This window comes from Panthera onca, chromosome D3 (genome assembly GCF_046562875.1).
Source record: "Panthera onca isolate mPanOnc1 chromosome D3, mPanOnc1 haplotype 2, whole genome shotgun sequence".
NCBI lineage: Eukaryota > Metazoa > Chordata > Mammalia > Carnivora > Felidae > Panthera > Panthera onca.
This window is the reverse complement of record NC_138350.1, coordinates 52,719,543-52,742,417: the sequence shown is the minus strand read 5'-3', so window position 1 is coordinate 52,742,417 and position 22,875 is coordinate 52,719,543. Positions and strand designations below refer to the sequence as shown.

At 34.5% G+C, this 22,875-nt stretch overlaps 1 protein-coding gene across 2 annotated transcripts in view; it reads left to right on the top strand.

Annotated features, from left to right (window-relative positions):
• TRAPPC8 (trafficking protein particle complex subunit 8) overlaps positions 1-22,875 on the top strand; it is an 81,972-nt gene that overhangs the window by 40,260 nt on the left and 18,837 nt on the right. For both annotated transcript variants that reach the window (XM_060613539.3, XM_060613538.3), the window contains exons 12-21: positions 713-844; positions 4,539-4,763; positions 5,577-5,685; positions 7,765-7,959; positions 8,378-8,508; positions 10,871-10,945; positions 11,506-11,632; positions 12,058-12,212; positions 17,258-17,700; positions 21,466-21,613. In XM_060613539.3, the coding sequence (XP_060469522.2) occupies positions 713-844; positions 4,539-4,763; positions 5,577-5,685; positions 7,765-7,959; positions 8,378-8,508; positions 10,871-10,945; positions 11,506-11,632; positions 12,058-12,212; positions 17,258-17,700; positions 21,466-21,613 (1,740 nt within the window). The remainder of the gene's footprint in view (positions 1-712; positions 845-4,538; positions 4,764-5,576; positions 5,686-7,764; positions 7,960-8,377; positions 8,509-10,870; positions 10,946-11,505; positions 11,633-12,057; positions 12,213-17,257; positions 17,701-21,465; positions 21,614-22,875) is intronic.

The following is a 22,875-nucleotide window of genomic DNA, read 5'->3' as shown; positions in this document are numbered from 1 at the left end:
CTATACACATTCTCTTTTTATCTTTCCTTTTTTCTTGGATGGAAATAGGCTATTGGATGTCACAGATCAGTTTCCGGAAGAAATTAGATAATTGTGAATCTATTGTTTTCTGCATTCTCTTTTCTGGTTTATCTTTATTCAGTATACGTGTATTAAATTCTCAGTTTATATACTTTTTTCTTTGCCATTTGAAAAAGGATTACATTTCTTTTGTATATTTTTGAGACAGAGAGAGAGCATGAGCAGGGGAGGGGCCGAGGGGGAGGGAGACACAGAATCCAAAGCAGGCTCCAGGCTCTGAGCTGTCAGCACAGAGCCTGACGTGGGGCTCGAACTCACGGAGTGTGAGATCATGACCTGAGCTGAAGTCGGACGCTTAACTGACTGAGCCACCCAGGCGCCCCGAAAAGGGATTACATTTCTTCAGAGATTTATTACAGGGTACATATCATAACCACACATTTGGCTTTATGAAAAACAAAAGAAAATATTTCATGGTAGAGAATGTTTTGAACGATTTTAAGAAAAGTTCATGCTTATTGGAAGAAAGAATCATCAAGATTAGATTGCCCCTTGATCTCTACCCTCAGATACTCTTAAGTTAAAGTGCATATGCTTATATTGTTTTTAGAAAGTAAATATTTTTTTACCAGTTATCTTTTTACTTTTAATTTTGTGAAACTAACCTTATTTTCTCTTAAACATTCAATAGGATTCTGATCTTCGAAGTGCACTTCTTTTGGAACAGGCGGCACATTGCTTTATAAACATGAAGAGCCCCATGGTTAGAAAATACGCATTTCATATGATACTGGCAGGACATCGGTTTAGTAAAGCAGGGCAAGTGAGTGCATTTTATTTAACAAATAAATTATTTTAATTTTTGTTACAGTTTGTTATGTATTTTATAAATGTATGTCATTTGTCAATTTTTTATGATTTAAAATTAATCCTAAAAATGGAAGTAAATTTTGTTATATTGGTAAGGGCATGAGATTTGGATTTAGGTAAATGTGGGCTTCAGTCTTGATCTTCTACTCACAACATGACCTGGGTTACTTCTCTGAGCCTCAGGTTTTGTATTTATAAAATTTGAAAATTCTCCCAAAGTTTTGTGAGCTTAAATCAAAGTATATATGTGAAAGTTCCAATATACTGAATGTATTCAACCAGTTTTAATTATCCTTCACAGTGGTTGGACTGTCCCTACTTCAGCTCTAGTCTTCTGTTACCTCTCAAAGTGCCTTATAATGATATTTACTAAATATTTAATGAGTAGAAATCATCTCTCTCTCGTACCTGGAAGCAGTTGGGTTGGAGAGATCTTTAATTTAGATCGATTAATTTAGAGCAGTTTCTCCAGCCCCAGTTGCCTCTTTAAGCATTAGTTGGAGGGACTTTGCTGGAGGCAGAGTGGTAGCAGTAGTAAATGGTGGATAGAAATGTGGATTGAAGAATCCTCCCTGTGTTCCTGTCTGTCTCTGTCTCTGTCTCTCTCTTTCAAAATAAAAAAGTTAAAAGTGTTCTGTTAAAAAATTTACAAAATGTATAAAGTATGTGGTTCCCTTTGCTTGGGAGGAAAATTATATACCTCATTGGGAATGGTCCATTGTCTCTTATTAAAAACAAGTCATTCTTTTTCCACATCTTTGTCCACTTTTGTGAATGGTTTCATTTGTGAACATGATGATGTCATTGGAACTGGAAATAGCCACACATATTTCATCTTCTGAAATTGTAGGGCATGTTGCTTCTAGGAAATGCATAGCAAATTAAAAATGGCTACATTTGTGGTAGGTTGACATACATTTACTATTTGGCTCAGTAATCTAACTATAGTTATATCGTGGAGTTAATGATTCCAGGGTACCCGGTTTTGTATTTTGAGAACATTCTATATAGACCCTGAACCTCTTTCTCAGACAGTATGTAGCAGCTGAAAGCATGACTAGAAATGCTTTTCTGTTGGAAAAGCAAATACATATCCTATTGAAGTTGGTCAAGAACAGTATCTTCCTGGGAAGGTAGGACGTAGAACACAAACAGTTGTGACTGAGGCCAAATTGTTTCTGAGAAGCACCAACTTTTCATGACATTTCCATTAAAATGTGTGTTGTTGGCAAGGATGAGAGGACAGTAGAGGAGATATGTGTGTATAGTAATGCCATTTCTCAGTCCTCCCTGAGAATTTGTGCTGGATTGCTTATCTTGTCCCTAGAAATTTTTCCTTTTTCCTTTTTTTTTATTTTTTAAGAGAGAGAGAGCCTATGCATGAGAGCGCAAGCTGGGGAGAGGTAGAAAGGGAGGGAGGGAGAGAATCTCAAGCAGGCTCCATGCCCATTGCAGAGCCTGATGTGGGGCTTGATCTCACAACTGCAAGAACATGAACTGAGCTGAAATCAAGAGTTGTATACTCAACTGACTGAGCCACCCAGGCGCCCCTAGAAATTTTTTATAGGTTTTTTTTCCCATTAGATTTCCATTATGATTATCAACTAGTGAAAGGCATTTAAAAAAAAGGAACTGGCATTACCAAAGATTAAAATTAGTAAATTTTTTTTATGATAATTAGTAAAAAAAATTTTTTTAAGGAAGTGCTGGGGAGAGGGTGCCTGGGTGGCTCAATCAGTTGTGTCCGACTCTTGATTTCATCTCAGGTCATGATCTCATGGGTTTGTGAGTTCGAGCCTTGGCTTCAGGCTTCACGCTGACAGTGTGGAACCTGCTTGAGACTCTCTCTCTCCAGTTCTCTCTCTGCCCCTCCTGCTCTCACTCTCTCAGAATAATAAATATACTTAAAAAAAATTGCTGGGGAGGGTATATGTATATGTGTCCAAGTATACCCCTAGACAGTCTTTCAATTCTTACTTTAAAAAGCAGACTTTAAATCCTTTTTACCTTTTAAATCTCGTTGGGTGTTTTTCCAAGAAATCCTAAAAATGTACTTGAACTCAGCATTTTGACATATTCAATTTTTTCTCTGTATCTCTTAGTTTGTAAGACTTGTTTGTATTCCTTTTTACTAAATGCAGTATGGAGATTAGGGGTGTTTTCAAGAAACATCACTTTAAAATTATTTTGAAATAGTCTCAAACTTATAAAAATGTTACAAGTACAGTTCAGAAACTTTACCTGAGTGTTTGATAGTTGTCTCCCTGGTACCTCATTACCTCCAAATACTTTAGGACATTATTTCCTGTTTCCTAGAAACAAGACTTTTTCTACTATATAACCATAATACAACCATCAAATCAAGAACTTAGTACTAATACAGTACCACCCATCCTTAGACCCCATGTGGGTTTTGACAGTTGTCCCATAAAAATGGTCCTTTATAGCATAAGGATCCTGTTCAGAAAGATACTTTGACTTGATCACCTTGATAGTTTTGAAGATTACAGTCCAGTTATTTTAGTGGAGTATCCCTCAATTTAGGTTTGTTTGGTGTTTCCTCATGATGAGATTCAAATTGGGTATCTCTGTAGGAATATCACAAAAGAGATACTGAGTTCTTAAATTCTATGGTATTAAGTGGCAGATGATTTTGATTTGTTTTAATTATTTACAAGGAAACATTTCTTTTAAAAAACGAGCAGTCTTGGATATACATACTAAAAGTTTGTAATCCACCCTGGAGAGGAGAGGAGGTATAAGAGTATACTCTGAAGCAAAAGGTTGAGTGGGGAGAAGCCTCTTCCTTGGTACCAAATCCAGGTTTTAAGATAAAGGTTGTCTGAGTTCAGAGTGTGGCAGTGATAGGTAATTAATGCCAAATAATTGCTCACAGGTGTGGCAGGATGCAGCAGTGGGCAAAAAAAAAAAAAAAAAAGAATATATCATACTCTTACTCCCAAGTGAAACAGTAGTTAAAAAATGTGTATACACATATAAATACATATATACACACATATGGGGTATCCATTCAGCCCAATGCAGTGGTATAGAGATGATCATAACAAAATTAGTAAGATAGTTCTCAGTTATAAAATAACAACCGGGGTGCCTGGGTGGCTCAGTCAGTTGAGTGGCCGACTTCAGCTCAGGTGATGATCTCACAGCTTGTGAGTTCAAGCCCCGCTTCGGGCTGTGTGCTGACAGCTGGAGCCTGGAGCCTGCTTTGGATTCTGTGTCTCCCTCTCTCTCTGCCCCTAACCCACTCTCATTCTGTCTCTGTCTCTCTCAAAAATAAATAAACATTAAAAAAAAACATTAAAATAACAACCAAGCCTCTGATTCATGACTGCATATACTGCCGTTCTGAGAACTCCCAGATGGTTTTTTATAAAGTCCTTATTATTTCTGACTTCTTAGACTTCCTGCCCTTGGACAAAGCAATTAACTTGCCTGCTTCAGGATCTCTTGGTTTTTAGTAATAATTGCAACGGGGTTTTCATAAATGTTAGTTTCATTTTCCTCATCATTCCAGTCTCTGTTAGAGGAAGTACCAATTAACAGTTACGTGATTATGTGTGTGTGTATTTGTTTTTTCTAGTCCAAGAGAAATTCAGATTGTAATACTTTGTTTATTTTTTTTACAGAAAAAGCATGCTTTACGCTGTTATTGTCAAGCCATGCAGGTTTACAAAGGAAAAGGCTGGTCTCTGGCAGAGGATCACATTAACTTCACTATCGGGCGCCAGTCCTATACCCTTAGGCAACTGGACAATGCTGTGTCTGCTTTTAGGCATATTTTAATCAATGAAAGTAAACAATCTGCTGCTCAACAAGGGGCCTTCCTCAGAGAGTATCTTTATGTTTACAAGGTGAATACTTATTTTCAGGACTAGATATTAAAATTATATTTAAGTTATTACTTTCAGCAAAAAGCATATTCAGTGGTGTCTAGTAGGAGTTTAATAAAATGGCTTTCTTAGAATTTATGTACTTATCTGCCATAATAAAGTGTGGCAGGCTATGCTCTTGGGTCATAGAACTGAGTTGCATTGCTCTTCTACACTTCTTTAAAAGAGGATTTTAATATTTCATTAAGCATTTGATTTATATTGGAATTAAAAACATTCTGGACTATTTCTTCATTATTTCTTTTTTTTGAATCATGCAAATTTTTTTATATTGGGTCCTCATACCATCCCTTGGTGAGAAAATACTTCACTGAGACAAGAGGGTAGAACATACAAAACATTGTTTTACGGAAAAAGTGGAAAGTTGTGAATTTTTTTCTCAAGACCTGTGGATAATGAATATTTTATCTGTCCTGCAGAAAAATACCTCTTTCTAAGAAACTTTATTAATTTGAGATCATATGGGTTAGAATTTTGGCAGATAGGATGCTGTAATGAGTCACAGGAAGTAAAGTGCACCAAAATAATATTTGGAAGTTTTAACTTCCAAAGAGAGCTAATAGCTAGCTGAGTAACTTTAGGAAGATTCTCTTGGGCCAGAATAAATGAGACCTAAAATTTTATGACTGATGTATTAAGTAAAACTATTAATTGTTAACCTTAATATTCTTGCTTAACATGTTTTTAATACCTTGCATATTAAAAAATGAGGAGGCAAATATGAAGGAAATGGAATTTTCTCAAAAAAACTTTTTTCTTTTGTATTTCTCCTAGAACGTAAGTCAGCTGTCACCAGATGGCCCTTTACCGCAGCTACCTTTACCGTATATTAACAGTTCAGCCACACGGGTTTTCTTTGGCCACGACAGACGACCAGCAGATGGTTCGTAAAATTTTATTTTGCCTTTTTACCTAGTGACTATTTTTTTAAGTGCTTTTTTCTTTATTTAAGAAATGATGTTGTAATTGTTAAAGAATGTTTGAAGATAAATAACTCTGTACCATGTCACCATCCTGCCACCTTGAAGATAACCACTACTTCAGTGGTTTTTCTTCCGGCTCTAAAAGCTAAAAATAACAAAATAGCTATAATTATAATGGGTTTTCTCACATAATGGGAAAAATGCCCATGTTATTACATACCTTAAAAAAAAATTTTTTTTTAATGTTTTTTTATTTTTGAGAGAGCGAGGGAGCACAAGCAGTAGAGGGGCAGAAAGAGAAAGACACAGAATCCGAAGGAGGCTCCAGGCTCAGAGCTCTGAGTACAGAGCCTGACGTGGGTCTCGAATCCACAAACCATGAGATCATGAGATCGTGACCTGAGCCGAAATCAGATATTTAACCAACTGAGCCACCCAGGCATTCCCATGTTATTATGTAATCTTAATGAACAATGTTAATGGCTGTAAGATACTTTATTCAGTACTTACAAAGTACTGTAATGTTCGCGTCTTATATAGTTGGACTATTTTCTTCTTTTTCTTATATAAACATTGTGATGGATGTTCTTGTGGATAAAACTTGTTAACTTTTTATTATGGAAATTTATTATTTATTAATTTATAATTTATTAATAAATTTACTAAATTTATTATGGAAATTTCAAATGTACACAGAAGCAGAGAACAATTGCCAATATTCTGCTGTCCTCGTTGTAAGACTTTTTAAAATATAGGCTTATTTTCTTAGGATTGAACCTTAGAATGGTATACTGGGCCAAGAGTATAAATATACTGATGTATGTTAGAGTAAACTTTGTGATTCTGTGTATTCTTATATTTAAGCTTACTATATTTCTCCTTGAGATTTAATTTAGTATTTTATTTAAAAATATTTATCAAGATGTTTATGGCAACATTGATGTTAACAGCAAAAAAAAAAAGTGAAACAGTAGCAGGAAATGAATTGATAAATTTTGGCATATTTATACAATGGATTCATGCTGTAGAAATAGTTCTGTATGTTTCTACATGGATAATACACCATAATGTTGAGTGAAAACAGTTACAGAACAGTCAAATGTAATTCCATTTCTATAAATTTCAAACATATAAGCCAATTCTATGCATTGTTTATGTATACATTCATGTGATCAAGTAAAAAACAAATATGGATGAAAACATTATATTTCAGCTTTGGAATAGCCCTGGGAAGAAGGGCTAGTGGACATGAAGGAGAGCAGTAGGATTTGGGAGGGTTACACAGAGGGCAATAATTCTATCTGTAACATTTATTTTATGAAGAGTATTTGGGATCTTACAACAAACATTGGCATTTGTTAAATTTTGATATATAAATATTTGTTATTCCCCATGTGTTTCTGTATGTTTGAAGTATTTCATATAAAATTATTTGGAATATTAGGAAAAATATATTCTTTCAGAGTCAAGAGGAAAAGAACATCAATGTTATAAGCCAAGTTCCAGTTAGACTAGGGTTAATAAGAGGATATTCTTCTCTCAGATAATTATAGGCAAGAGTGTATATGTATATGTATTTATTCGGATACCTCATATTTTTATTTAAAATAAGTTTCGGGGGTGCCTGGGTGGTTCAGTCGATTGAGTGTCCGACTCAATTTTGGCTCAGGTCATGATCCCGGGGTTGTGGGATTGAGCTCGGTGTCGGGCTCTGTGCTGAACGTGGAGCCTGCTTAAGACTGACTCTCTCTCTCTGTCTCTCTCTGTCTCTCTCTCTGTCTCTCTCTCTGTCTCTCTCTCTCTCACTCTCTCTCACTCTCTCTCACTCTCACTCTCTCTCTCTCTCTCTCTCTCTCTCTCTTTCTCTTTCGCCCCACACCCCCACCTCTTCTCCCTCTGCCCTTGTCCCCTGCTTGAGTGCACATTCTGTTTCTCTCTCAAATACAATAATAAATAATAATAATAATAATAATAATAATATGTCTCATTGAAGGCAGGTGTTAATAAACGTGTTTAATTGTGACACTTTTTTTTTTTAGGTGAAAAGCAAGCAGCTACTCATGTAAGTCTCGATCAGGAATATGACTCTGAATCCTCTCAGCAGTGGCGAGAACTTGAGGAACAAGTTGTAGCTGTGGTTAACAGAGGAGTAGTTCCATCCAATTTCTACCCCACACAATATTGTTTGAATAGTTATTCAGATAACTCAAGATTTCCACTGGCAGTTGTAGAAGGTGATATACTTGAATTTTTATTCATGGTTTTTTGTTTACCTACAGTAGATGCAAGATAATTTTCTATGTGCCAAAAATTACTGGAAGCCAGGCATGCAAAAAATAAATTAGGAATCATAACTTAGTGAGCTGTATGTATAAAACCAGGCACTATGTATGAGATGTAATACTAGTATATAAGTGTGCTATTGGAATATAGAAGAGAGAGTGACATTCGTTAGCACACAGGAATTGGGGAAATCTTCTAGAGGAAGTAGTTTTAAAACTGAATCCTGAATAAATGGACATTTATAAGCTGGTAAAGGACAGTCTAGGCAGAAATGCAGAGCTGTGAAAGTAAGGTGTGTTCAGAGAATTGAAGCATAGGATGATAGGTGGGGTTTATTGAAGTTACTAATTTAGGCCTTTCTTTTTGTAGAACCAATAACAGTGGAAGTGGCTTTTAGAAATCCTTTGAAGGTTCCACTTTTGTTGACTGATTTGTCATTGCTATGGAAGTTTCAACCTAAAGATACTAGTGGAAAGGATAATGAAGAAGTTAAAGAACTAGTAAGTTATTAAAAGGTATTTGTAATAAGCATGTTTCAGTAATAGCCTAGCAGATACATAACATTTCAATATTTTCTGTTCAGTGAACTACACTTATTCTTTTTTATGCCTGTTTTCCCTAGTTATAAAAAGTATGATATATGCATATTGTTGAAAATAGAGAATACAAAGAACATACAGAATAAAGATAAATCTGTCTTCTCAGTATTTAGAAATAACCACTTTAACACTTTTCTATATATCTTTCCAGTAATTTCTATTTGTATGTTTTCTCTCACATATGGGATTTTAAAAATATTGTGTGTGTTGTTTTTTTTTCATTCTGTTGATTTGTGTGTGTATCTTGATATTAACATGTCTTAATATTTCATTTCTGTGTAATATTCCATCATGGATGATCTATAAGCTCTTCTGTGTCTCCATTGATAGTTGTTTTAGAAGTTTCCATTTGTTTACTATCCTCATAATTCAATGGTTAAATTTGGGTGTATACTTTTTTCATCCTGATAATTTCTGTAGTAATGATTCCTAGGCATGAAGTTAAAAAATTTTAGGGAATAAGTATGTTAGTGCTCTTTTGGTTTCCCAAGAGGTCATACCAAAGCTTTTTACCAGCAACACATGGGATTGGATATCTCATCTTTGCAACATTAAGCATTCTTATTTATAAAAAAGCATCTTAATTGATTTACTAGGTATGAAAAATGCTGTTTTACTTTATTATTTTCCATCTCATTCATTAATTTCTGGTGAAGTTGAAGATCTTGGATTTCCTTTTTTTGGATTATCTTTATATGTATTTTATCTTTTTCTTACTCGTGTCTGTAATAAGCTCTTTATCTAAGATAGTTTTGTTTTTTTTTTTTTATTTTGAGAGAGCACACACACACGTGTCAAGGAGGAGCAGAGATAGAATCCCAAGCAGGCTCTGTGCTCACGAACCATGAGATCATGACCTGAGCTAAAATCAAGAGTTGAACACTTAACTGACTGAGCCACCCAGGCACCCACCCCTAAGATAGTTATTATTGAAGTTGGAATGACTTGGACAAATAATCTTTATTACCAAGCTGATTGTAACAGAAATAACTGGGAAATAATATTTTTTTCCACTTACTGGGCTATTCACCACTACCTACTATATAACTTTTACTTCTTTGTACTACCTTGATATATGCTTTAATCATTATTTTGGAACTGGGAAATATCCCAACATTTTGGCATTGATTTATGAAGGGAGAACTGGAAAGAGATGTATGTTGTACTAAACTTTACTATTAAATTATTTCTCTTGGAGTGTTTTGATTTTTAAAGATTTCCTTCTGTAAAGTCTTGTTGGTTAAATTCATTGAAAACGTGTTGTGATTAAACTCATTGTGGATAGTTCCAAAGATTGAGATTTTGTAGGCTCTATTCTGACTTGAATTTTAGCAACTCCATGAATTTTTCTAATTTTTTTTTTCTGATGCCTGGAATACAAATAAGAAGCTTATGAATGGTTCACTCTTGGTAGAGTTTTTTAAAAGATCCATTAGCTTTTTAGTATATTAGTCTGTTTAATATATTAAATTTTAAAGGAGGTTTATTAAAGTGAGATTTTTCTTTGTGTATAATTAAGTTATACTTTATCCTGTAAATTTCAAACTCTTTGGATTTCTTCATAACTTTCTGCTGCTGATGGATTAAGATACTGAACTGAAATTTAGGGAAATGTAATTTTAATTTATTGTATGAAATAACTAACTTCATGGTAAAAGTAAAACAGTGTTTATGAGGACCAGCTTTACCCCAAGTGTGAGCCAGTTAACTGTGCTTTGTTACATGACCAAAGATTATAGTCTCTTACAGAAGTCATTGATTTGGAGGAGGCCTTTTTTTTTTTTTGTTCTCTCCTACTGCCCATATTGTCCACCAGTCTTTTATGCATGTTGCTTAGGCTGCCATTACTCGATACAATTGGACAATGTGGAAAAAGAGACCAGTCAGAGTAAAAGATGGAGAAATTTGCTCTTACTGCAAAATTAAACTAAGCGGCCATTTTGGCCATTGTTGACAATTAGTAGCTGAACTTTATGTCTTGAAGTTTTATCCTCTTGGTGGCTGCAACTTTGAGTAGATCACTTATCCTCCTCACTTGAATTGGACTGAATGAAATAGAAAAATATATCACATGTTAGATCACTCCAGGTGTGAAAGTAAAAAAAAAAAAAAAAACAACTTTGTATATTGATTAGCACATAGTAAGAACCTGGTAAATGCTAACTGTAATTATTGTTATTGTTCTTAAATATTGATGTATAGGAATGTTAATATTCTTCTGATACTTTTCATTAGAATATGTATTTTACAAAATATTTTTCAGGTAACAGGTGAACCTAAAATGATTGGAACTGAAGTTATTTCAGAATTTTTAATTAATAGTGAAGAATCTAAAGTGGTAATTATTTTCTTATTTTTATGTCTTAAGCCTTTCAAAAAAGTAAGTTGGAAACAAATTTAAAAAACCAGTTTGTTAGGTTTATTTTATATTTTAATTTTCTTAAAAGCTAAAATTTGGAAGATTCGGAAACAGGAATTGCACAAGAGGAAATTGGTGGGAGAAGAGTAGTCTGGTTTGCCAATTTGGCTTGTTAATTTTCAAAGAAGCCTGGTGCAATGTTTTTGGTTTTTTGTGTTTTTTGTGGTTTTTTTTTTTGTTTTTTTTTTTTTTTTGTGGGGTGGTCAGTATGGTAATTTCATATGACATTTGGTTGACCAGAATATTTTGGTTTTTGTTGACTTTGAAGTATTAGTTAAGATCTGTGCCTGTAATTGTAGAATTTACAGAATTTACAGATTTTTCTTTTGAAGCAAATGCTTTCCAGTCTAATAAATTAATTCATTATTCAAAAGCTTAGGTCATGACTTTCAATTTCTGCAATATTGCAGAATTTAGGTATTGCACTATTTAAGATATTATGAAAACAGATAATAAGAGTGACTTAAATATCTCCACAGGCAAGACTAAAGCTCTTTCCCCATCACATAGGGGAGCTGCATATTCTCGGAGTTGTTTATAATCTTGGCACTATTCAGGGCTGCATGACAGTAGATGGCATTGGTTCTCTTCCTGGATGTCACACAGGTAAAACCATAGCATTGCTAAACAGATACAAAACTAGTAATTAAATCTTTATAAAATAAAATGAATGAAAATAGCATGTTTGAAAAATAGGTCTAATGTACCTTTAACAAAGGCAGTTAGTCAGATTATTTGGATTATTTTAAACTCTGCCATTGCTTCAAAAATAAACAACTGTATTCCTTTCTAATGTATTTTGTATTTGCAAAGTAAGTAAGTCTCATTTCTCCTAAATGAGAAATTGAGCAGCATACAGTAGGTATGGTTAAACATAAAAGTAAAATATGCCTAATTCTTTGATTAATCATGCTACTCAGTAATTGTCTAGAATTTTTCTAGAAATAATATGAAAGTTACAGTATTCAAGCTAAATTTATGTCACTTAACATATCAAATTATTTTAGGGCGTTGATTATTTTTTGTTTCAGGAAAACATTCCTTGAGTATGTCAGTCAGAGGGAGACAAGATTTAGAAATTCAAGGTCCTCGACTTAACAATACAAAAGAAGAGAAAACATCTATCAAATATGGTCCTGATCGACGTTTAGATCCCATTATCGTGGAAGAAATGCCACTGTTGGAGGTATTTCACTTTTTAAAATTTCATGGACTTAATAAATTATAAGGTCAGATAGTATTTTCAGTAAATTAATTGTAGACTTTGAAGGTACTGATGTTACATTGAACCATACTTTTTAATTATTGCTAAGCTAGGGTTAAATAGGTCTAATTTACAAAGATAAGTCACAGCCAGGTTATAAAATATAAACCTCAAAATATTGATGGAAATTGAGAAAATGCATTTAAAGAACACTTTATTAAAATCAGTGGCTCTTTTTTGATAAGGTACACAAATAATATAGGAATTAATGGTTGTAAAAAGTTTACACAAAATAGATAAATATATTCGTAAGAAACAATATTCCCTTTATTCTCTCTGTTTTCCTACCCCAACCTACTTTTATGCCATATAAGTTCCAGCTTTTTTAGTTGCAGAAGATAGAAACTGATGCTAGGGAGCATAAGCCAAAAAAGAGAAAATGTATTATTTAGTTAAAGGATATTGGAACATCTCTTGGAAACTGAAGTATTCTAGAACAGTAAGTCTCAGAAAAATAAGGACTTGGCACCTCCAGGAAATTTAGCAGCAAATGTTTGTGAGCCTTTAGAAAGCATTGCTTTTGATATGACCTTAGTTTAACAACTTTTCCAGTCTTTGTGCCACTTTATTACTAGTTTCAAGTTTCTAGGAGAGAAGTCTGGCCTACCTTGGATCAGTTGTCTACCTGAGAGGCAGACCAGTGGCAGGGTTGTATAGTATTACAGACACTGGCAGAAGGTCTTTCCTCCTGCATCCTCAAGTTTTCTTAGTAGGGGAGTTAGAAGCTTAGCCACTTACCTTCTACAAGTGCTCGTGATACTAAATTGGCGTTTTCTCCTTTCAGACCTTTCACTGAACACTTATGTATAGTTTTAGTAATTATAAATGGAATCATACTGCACATTTTATCCTTACTTTTTGTCTTTAACAACATAACTTGGTCTTTGTTTTCATTCAGTAAAAATTCCTTATTTTACAGCTGTATATGGTATTCCTTTATTTAGATACCATAATGTATTTTAACCATTTGTCTGTTGTTGAGTGTGGTTCTGGTTTTTCATCATTACTGATAGTTCTGCAGTAAATCACATTATGTATATACTCTGTGTTCTAGTTTAGACTAAAGTGGAATTGCTGGGTCAAAGGATATATAAATAAAATGTTTTGTAACATACTACAGAATTACCTTTAGCAAGGCTATAGCAATTTGCACTTACTTGAGTATGAGAATATCCGTTGTCTCACATTTATGACATACTGGGTATTATCGCTTTTTTTTTTTTTTTTTTTTACTTTTGCAAATCAGGTTGGTGAAAAATGACATTCTTTTTATTTACATTTCTCTGATGTCTGATAAGATTGATCAATCTTCATACGTTTTTTTGTTCATATGATTTTTTTTCTTCTATATGTTTATATGATTACCTGTTGATACCCTTTGAATTGGGTACCATTTCCCTTTTCTCATTGGATGGTTTTTATGGGCACTAATCCTTTGCCTGTATGGGGAGGGGGAGTTATACTCATTAAAAAAGTGAAGGGGAGGGTTGTGTTTGAGGGAGGGTATTGCTGAGCCACATGTATTCTGCCCAAGTTTTACACTTGGTTAATTATGGTTCACTTAAAGAGTTATGTAGGGCAAAAAAAAAAGACTTAGGGACTGACTTCAGTGCTAGCTTCTGCTTGATAAATATTTTATATATTTTAACTTTGATTTGGTGTCTTTCACCATGTTAAGGCTTTTAACATATATGAAGGCCTGATTGTCCTTTGTTGAGTCTGAGTTTTACAAACACTTTTAAGAGACTTCTATAGTCAAAACTTTTACTGTTTTATTTTTTAATGTCTGTGTTCTGTTTTAAATCCAAGGGAATAATACTCTTCCGAATGTCAAGGGGTAGCGAGTCAAACTTTATTTTTACCGTTAATTGAATATTGGCAACTCATTATACCATCTTTCTAATATACTAATATCCTTAAAGTGTGTATACCTATTTTTATTTTTTTCTGTGGTTACCTATTCTTGCCGATAATAATTCCTCATCTTTCTTTGTCAATACTATATTCTTGCTTTATAATTTTTTGAATCTGACAAACCAGATTAAAAATTAATCTTTAATTTTTTTCTTTTTTCTTATACTTGTGCCATTTTTGTGTAAGCCTGTCAAGTTCCCGTAGTAATGCATTGGATTTTTATTAGGATTTGCATTGCTACACCTAGGCTGAATCTAAGGCTGAAGATGGATTGAAATGAGTTGGGATCCAAATTTTATTTTAGGGCTATTCATCATTATAGCTAGCTAGCTAGCTATTTATTTATTTATTTATTTATTTATTTATTTATTTATTGTTTTTCAGTTTATATGTATTGAGAGAGAGAGTGCATGTGTGAGCAGGGAAAGAAAGGTCAGAGAGAGAGAGAGGGAGGGAGAGAATCCCAAGCAGGCTGTGCACTGTCCACACAGAGGCACACAGGACTCAATCTCACAAGTGTGAGATCATGACCTGAGCTGAAATCAGGAGTTGGATGCATAATCGACTAAGCCATCCAGGTGCCCCCCATCATTATAGTTTAGAAGTCACTAATTTATACAGTTTGCTTGGAATTCTATACATAAGAATTTCCTAGAGCTTACTTTTGAAAGGGAAGATTCTGACCCCTCTGGTTAATTGAAATCAGTCCATTGAGGACACCAGAATACTCAGTTTTTATAGCTTACCCTTTTTTTTTTTTAAGCTTATTTATTTATTTTGAGAGTGTGAGAGAGCATGAGTAGGAGAGGGGCAGAGAGAATGAGAGAGAGGAGAGAGAGAGGGAGAGAGAATGAATCCCAAGCAGGCCCTGCACTGTTAGTGCAGAGCCTGACTCAGGGCTTGATCTCAGGAACTGAACCATGAGATCACGACCTTAACCAAGATCAAGAGTTGGATGCTTAACTGACTGAGCCACCCAGCTTATACTTTTCATTGTATCTGATGATTAAGATGTTCTTTGTTACTAAGATTGGTAAAAGTACAAATGGTTTTTAAGTGCGGTACTTCTCAGATGATAGATTATTACGTATAGAGCCTTTCTTTTAGACTTTTTTCTAAGCTCCATCTCTAATTATCTGAACTTGGACAGTTTCTTCTCTTATGAAATGAGGAAAATTGAACCAGATGATGTTTAATTTTAAATGTTAAACTGAGTAGTCTTTAAAATTATTTTGTTTTTGATATTGCTCATTCTGTATTTAAGTTTTCTTCTTGCATACCATGGTGGTTTAAAAAAAAAACTTTATTGTTATAGATGTAATTTTCCTTGCAGAAGGTAGAATATGTAGAGGACCTCTTATTCTACATAGTAACAACTGGTGTTTGGTTGATTAAACAAAAAAGCTTGTAGTGAATAACAAAAAAACCCCACAATAGATCCATATCATAAATATTTTGCCTTAAGAAAATACACAAATGTACATTTATTCACTGTCTTGCCATCCTCTTACCTTGGGTGGGGGGAGGATTTAGGTCAGAGGCCTTTTCTTTTCTTTAAATTTTTTTTAATGTTTGTTTATTTTGAGAGAGAGAAAGAGAGAGAACATGCATGAGCAGGGGAGGGGCAGAGAGAGAGGGAGACATAGAATCTGGAGCAGGCTCCAGGCTCGAGCTGTCAGCACAGAGCCCACTGTGGGGCTCAAACTCGTGAACTGTGAGATCATGACCTGAGCTGAAGTTGAACACTTAATTAACCAACTGAGCCATCCACGCACCCCATTTTCATACCCACTTTTAAAGCTTCTGACATCCACAGAATTTATCTGCTTTCCTTAAGACTATGGCCATAGTGAAATTCCTTTCAAACTTAGATTAAGAAACAGGTTTTTCCACTGGATTTTTATAACTCCTCTGGGACTACTAGTCATAACTTCATTAGAACATTTTTTCTTACACTTTTACCTTTATGTTCCTCTTTTCTTGGATACTTTCAGTGTACCTCTGATATTTACACTTAAGGATCTTTTACTTATTTTCTTAAATTTTATTTAACTTTATCTATTTTGAGAGAGAGTGCGCATATGCACGGAGGACGGGCAGAGAGAGGGGGAGAGAGAATCCCAAGCAGGCTCTGCACTGCCAGTACAGGGCCTGATATGGGGCTCAAACTAACAAACCATGATACCATGACCTGAGGAGAAAGCAAGAGTCAAATGCCCAGCCACCCAGGCGCCTGACTTAAGGGGAAATGCAGATAACTTACTAGATGGTTGGTAGCCCATATTTCTACCTCTGTAATACAGGTTCACATTCCCTTATATGAAATCCTGAGGCCAGATGTGTGTTGGAAATCTGTTTCTCCTTTAATTTTTAGAAATTGTGTGTGTGTGTGTGTGTGTGTGTGTGTGTGTGTGTGGTTTTTTATATAAAGTGTTATGTAACCCCTGTTGGGTTTGTGGTAGCATCTGGAAATCAAGCAAATTAATATTGTGTGACTGAACCATGGGACTATCACACTAAATGGGAAAGGGTATAAAAAGCCTCTGTTAGATCGGGTTTTGTTCCCATGTGAGTTACTAAACGTTTGAGGTCATTTGGAGCTTTTTGGTTTTAAAATTATGGATATGGAATCATGGATCTGTACATTCCTCCCATTTAAGACTTATGGGGTATCTTTTCATCTTGATGTGTAAATAAATAGTTGAGCTACTTTTCAAGTTGACATTGATAAGGGCTTTTCAACTGACAATTATTTAATTCACACAGTCATGTTAAATTTCTTATAACTTCTCTTACCCATAGTCTACACAGTCGTCAGAGTTTTGCTGATACTCACTTGTCACTGATGTTTTGTCTTTAATTCATACCTCTGACATCTGCTGTTGAATAACATTTTCTAAAATGGTATTGTTAATTGCCACATATTCAGGTAGATATCAAAGAGAATTAATGTAATTCTCTTTATAAAGAAATATAACATCTTAACTTATTATTCATTAGAGGTTCGGAATTTTTAACAGACAATAAAATAATATTTTTTCCCTCCAATGCAGGTATTCTTTATACATTTCCCTACAGGGCTCCTCTGTGGAGAAATCCGAAAAGCATATGTAGAGTTTGTCAATGTCAGCAAAAGTCCTCTTACTGGATTGAAGGTTGTTTCTAAACGTCCAGAGTTCTTTACTTTTGGTGGTAACACAGCTGTTCTAACACCACTAAGTCCTTCAGCTTCTGAGAACTGTAGTGCTTACAAGACTGTTGCGACAGACTCTACCGCTGTGTGTACAGCACTCGTATCATCGGCTTCCTCTGTAGACTTTGGCATTGGCATAGGGAGTCAGCCAGAGGTGATTCCTGTTCCCCTTCCTGACACTGTTCTTCTACCTGGAGCTTCAGTCCAGCTACCAATGTGGTTACGTGGGCCAGATGAAGAAGGTGTCCATGAAATTAACTTTTTGTTTTACTATGAAAGTGTTAAAAAGCAGCCTAAGATCCGGTGAGTATTATAAAACTTTCTTGATTTAAGCTCTGTGTTTAATGTATGTGCACAAATTCAAATAAACATTTTGATATTTGTTAACATCTGTCATTGTTTATTTAAAAAATTACCCCCTTCTATATTATGCATGATGTTTATAATTGAGTTTGTCCCTAATCTAAGTTCTAAGTAGCCAAAAGTGAAAAAAAATTAGGCTACTATAATCTTCTTAGTGGCTTCTGTCTGTTAACTTCATGATTCTCTGATTCGACCAAGTACCAGGGCCAAAGTTACCACATAATAATGAAGTTCACAGGTACCATTTGTATGTGAAAACAACCTGTCGATAGTCATCCTGTTTCAAGAAAATTACTTTGTTTTACCTTTCCTTTTCCCTGTGCCCTCTCCTGACTCCTGGGAATGTATGGGGGGAAGATATATATTTGCAGAACAGATGATTAGAGTGGTGTTATAATAAGGGTCACTGAAGAAATTTACCTTGGCACTCACAAGGGTCTGTGGCCTATAAATCATTAAACAACAGGTTATTTTATTTGTGATAATGCTGCTGTCATTTTTATAAAATTAACTAGGAATAATTGTATTACTCCATTTATTAATGGAATATCTAAAATATCTAAGACTTCTGAGGACAAAATGATACAGTATTTATAACGGGGACATATTAGATACTCAATAATATTCTCCTTCAGAGTACAATAGAGCATACTCTGGCCAAGGCAGTCAGAGAAGGCTTTGTAGAATATAGTAGTGGTGAAATGACCTTCCAAGGAAAGTAAAGATCTCAAAATTTGGATATCAAGGGGGATAGGCAAGAGAGTAGTGGGTGTTCCAGGGAGTGGCTGTATATATGAATGAAGATTTGCAAATTAGAAAATATAAACTGAATATAGTTAGTTTGGTCGCAGTGTAAAATATGTGTAAAAGAAGGGAAAATTGTTAGAAGTAATGAATTCAGTAAAGTCGTAGGATCCAAAATTAACATACAGAGATTGACTGCATTTCTAGATGCTAATAATGAACTATCAGAAAAAGAAGTTAAGAAACCAGTCCTATTTACAATTGCGTAAAACAGAATAAAATACCTAGGAATAAATTTAACCAAGGAGATAAAAGACCTGTACTCTGACAACTGTAAGACATTGATGAAAGAAATTGAAGATGACATAAATAAATGGAAAGATACACTGTGTTCATGGATTGGAAGAATTAATATTGTTAATATGTTCATACTTCCCAAAGCAATCGACAGATTCAGTTCAAGCCCCATCAGAATACGATTGGCATTTTTTACAGAATGAGAACAAAGAATCCTAAAATTTGTGTTGAACTACAAAAGACCCCAAATAGCCAAAGCATTCTGGAGAAAGAAGAATAAAGCTGGAACTGTCATGCTACCTGATTTCAAACTATACTACAAAGCTATAGTAATCAATACAGTATGATACTGGGACGAAAATAGACACACATCAGTGGAACACAATAGAAAACCCAGAAATAAATGCATGCATATGTGGTCAATTAATCTTGACCAGGGAGGCAAGAATATACAATGGAGAAGATAGTTTCTTCAATAAATGACGTTGGGAAAATGGGACAACTGCATATAAAAGAATGAACCTGGACCATTACCTTACACCATAAACAAAGATAATTCACAACGGAGTAAAGACTAGAATGCAAGATTTTAAACCATAAAACTCCTAGAAGAAAACATAGGCAGTGAGCTCTTTGACACTGATCTTAGCAATATTCTTTTGGACCAGTGTTTTCAGGCAAGGGCAGCAAAAGTGAATACAAATGGATCACATCAAACTTGAAAGCTTTTGCACAAAGAAACCATCAGCAAAACAAAAAGGCATCCTACTGAATGGGACAAAGTATTTGCAGATCATGTACCCAACAAGGGGTTAATATCCAAAAATATAAATAACTTACACAATTAATATTAAGAACACCCCAATTTAGGGGTGCCTGGTTGGCTCAGTCAGTTAAGTGTCAACTCTTGGTTTTGGCTCAGGTCATGAATTTGCAGTTTGTGAGTTCGAGCCCCACATTGGGCTCCTCACTGATGGTACAGAGCCCGCTTGGGATTCTCTCTCCCTTTCTCTCTGCCCCTTCCCCACTTACTCAAAATAAATAAACTTTAAAAAAAATTTAAAAAATAAAAAAAATCCCAATTTAAAAATGGGCAGGGGATCTAAGTAGACATTTTTCCGAAGACCTACCGATGGCCAACAGGCACAAGAGAAGATGCTCAGCATCACTAATCAAGGAAATGCACATCAAAACCACAATGAGATATTACTTCACACTTGTCAGATTGGCTGTTATCAAAGACACAAAGTAATATATATTGGTGAGGATGTGGAGAAAAAGGAACCCACATATACACTGTTAGTGGATATGTGAATTGGTACAGCCACTTAGAAAAACAGTATGGAAGTTTCTCAAAAAATTAAAATGGAACTACCATATAAAGCAATTTCAATTCTGGTATTCATCTGGAGAAAACAAAATCACCAATCCAAAGAGATACATACATTCCTTTGTTCACTGCTGTATTATTTATAATATTAGCCAAGTTGTGGAGGCAACCTAGGTGTCCTGTTGATAAGGATAAAGAAGATGTGCAATGCGCATGTGTACACAAACACACTCAGAGGAACGTTACTCAGCCATAAAAAGGAGTGAATCTTGCCATTTGTGATTACATGGGTGGAGACCTGGACGGGTATTATGCTATGTAAAATAAGACAGACCGCATTATTTCACCTATATGTGGAATCCAAAAAAAACAGAAACAGACTCATAGAAGAAAGAAGCTGTTGGTTACCAGAGTAGGGAGGAGTTGGTGGAGTAGACGAAATAGGTGAAGGGGATTAAGAGGTACAAACTTTCAATTATAAAAGAAGTCATGAGGATGCAATGTACAGTGTAGGGAATATAGTCAGTAATATTACAATAGCTTTGTATGATAGGTGGTCACTAGATTTATGAAAGGGATCATTTCATAATATATAAAAATACTGAATCACTATGATTTATCCCTGAAACTAATAGGATATTGTATTTCAATTGCACTTAAAAAAAAAAAAAAATTATGGGGTACCTGGGTGGCTCAGTCAGTTAAGCGTCTGACTTCGGCTCAGGCCATGATCTCATAGTTCGTGAGTTCTAACCCCGCGTTGGGCTATGTGCTAACAGCTCAGAACCTGGATCCTGCTTTGGATTCTGTGTCTCCCTCTCTCTCTGCCCCTCCCCCACTCACACTCTGTCTCTCTCTGTCTCTCAAAAATAAGTAAATGTGAAAACATTTAAAAAAAAATTTAGGAGGTAATGTTAAAAAAAAAGTAAAGGGGAATTAACATGGAAATGTAAATAGCTGTATTGTGGAGGGCTTTAAATGCCAAGTTAAAGTTTGAAGTTTACTTGATAGGGGATCAGTTACTTTGGAACCACTGTCAGAGAAGAAGCATAATTAGGACATTGCTGCATGAAAATTATTTTCCTGTGCTAGACTGATGAGTTTGGTAAGCAGACATGCCTAGAGTCAAGGTGACTATTAGTTTCCTTCTGAACTGAGAAGAATTGAACTGAAGTTACACTACATAATTTTACTTTATTATTCTGTTTTTGTTTTGTTTTCTGAGTATAAATGGTCCTGAGAGCAATTAGGTTTTAAAAGCTTTATTTGGAATTAGAGAATCATAACACATGGAGAGGTTCTTACATTAAACTTGCTATTTTTTATTTCTTTAGTCACAGAATATTAAGACACACTGCAGTCATTTGTACCAGCCGATCTTTGAATGTACGGGCCACTGTCTGCAGAAGTAATTCTCTTGAAGATGAGGAGGGCAGAGGGGGCAATATGTTAGTCTTTGTGGATGTGGAAAATACCAATACTGTAAGTTGGTTTAAAACTAAATTTTATTTTTAATTATAGTGGAAGTGTTTCCTTTGTTTTTAGTAAAGGATTCTTTTTTCACAAGATAGCATAAGCTAGGAATTTAGGAATATTCATATACAACAGTGTGAAAACATCTTAATTTTCTATCAGCTTTGTGATTTTAAGTCTCTTCAAATAAAATGACCTGGTGGCATTAATATGGTACATATCATATGAAAGGGTAGCCCTATACGTGAGTAATTAAACCCAAAAGAGATCTGATAGAGTGCTTTCTAGTCTCACCATTCAGAATCTGTTGATGTAATTAAATTTACAAAGTTCTGTATTAGGATTTCCCATTCAGTATTATTAACTTGATAATCGTGAGTACCATTTTCCTTATATAAAGCATTTCAAACATTTTATCATTCCTGTTTATTTATATACTCTAAATATATAAAAATGAGTATTAAAGAAGGAAATGTGATCTTATTATTAAAATAACATCTTAGTGGGGCACCTGGGTGGCTCAGTTGGTAAGGCATCTGACCATTGATCTCAGCTCAGGTCTTGGTCTCAGGGTTGTGAGTTCGAGCCCTGCATTGCACTCCACTCTGGGCGTGAAGCCTACTTAATAATAATAAGATAGCATCTTAGCATCAGATTGATTCAGTTCAGATACTTACATGAAGTGTTGCTTATTCTGTAATGAATTCTGTAATGTCCTTTGTTTTAGCTTCATAAATTTGTAAGGTTGCCTTTTAGGATATTTAGGATTTATGTGCTTAATACTTTGGTGATCTTTAAAGAAAATAACATTTGTAAAAGTAAGAAAATTGTAATAATTTCAAATTAGCTCTTTTCCAGGTAAATAAAAAATTGTGTACAGATTAACTTTATGTACATTGGCTGTGTATGGAGATTCTGATTTGTTCAATTTTTGTTTATTTTTGCCTTAATGACAATGAGATATCTCAGAAAGATGAGAAGGAATAAAAAAAATGCTACAGTTTTGATTCAAAATTGACAACAAATACTGTTTGATTAAATACTATCAGTAACTCATTATGATAGGTTCTAATGACTGAATACTCCAGTGGGAGTACATCATAGTTAAATACAGTTCTCATATAAGATGTTGACTTCTCTAAGTAAGTTTAAGGAGGGATTTAAATAACGTAAGCATTCCGAAATGTATATTATTTATTTCAAAATAAAAATTTAATCTTATGTTAATTAATACTTACTTTGGTAGAAGAGTCAGAATATTATTTACATTA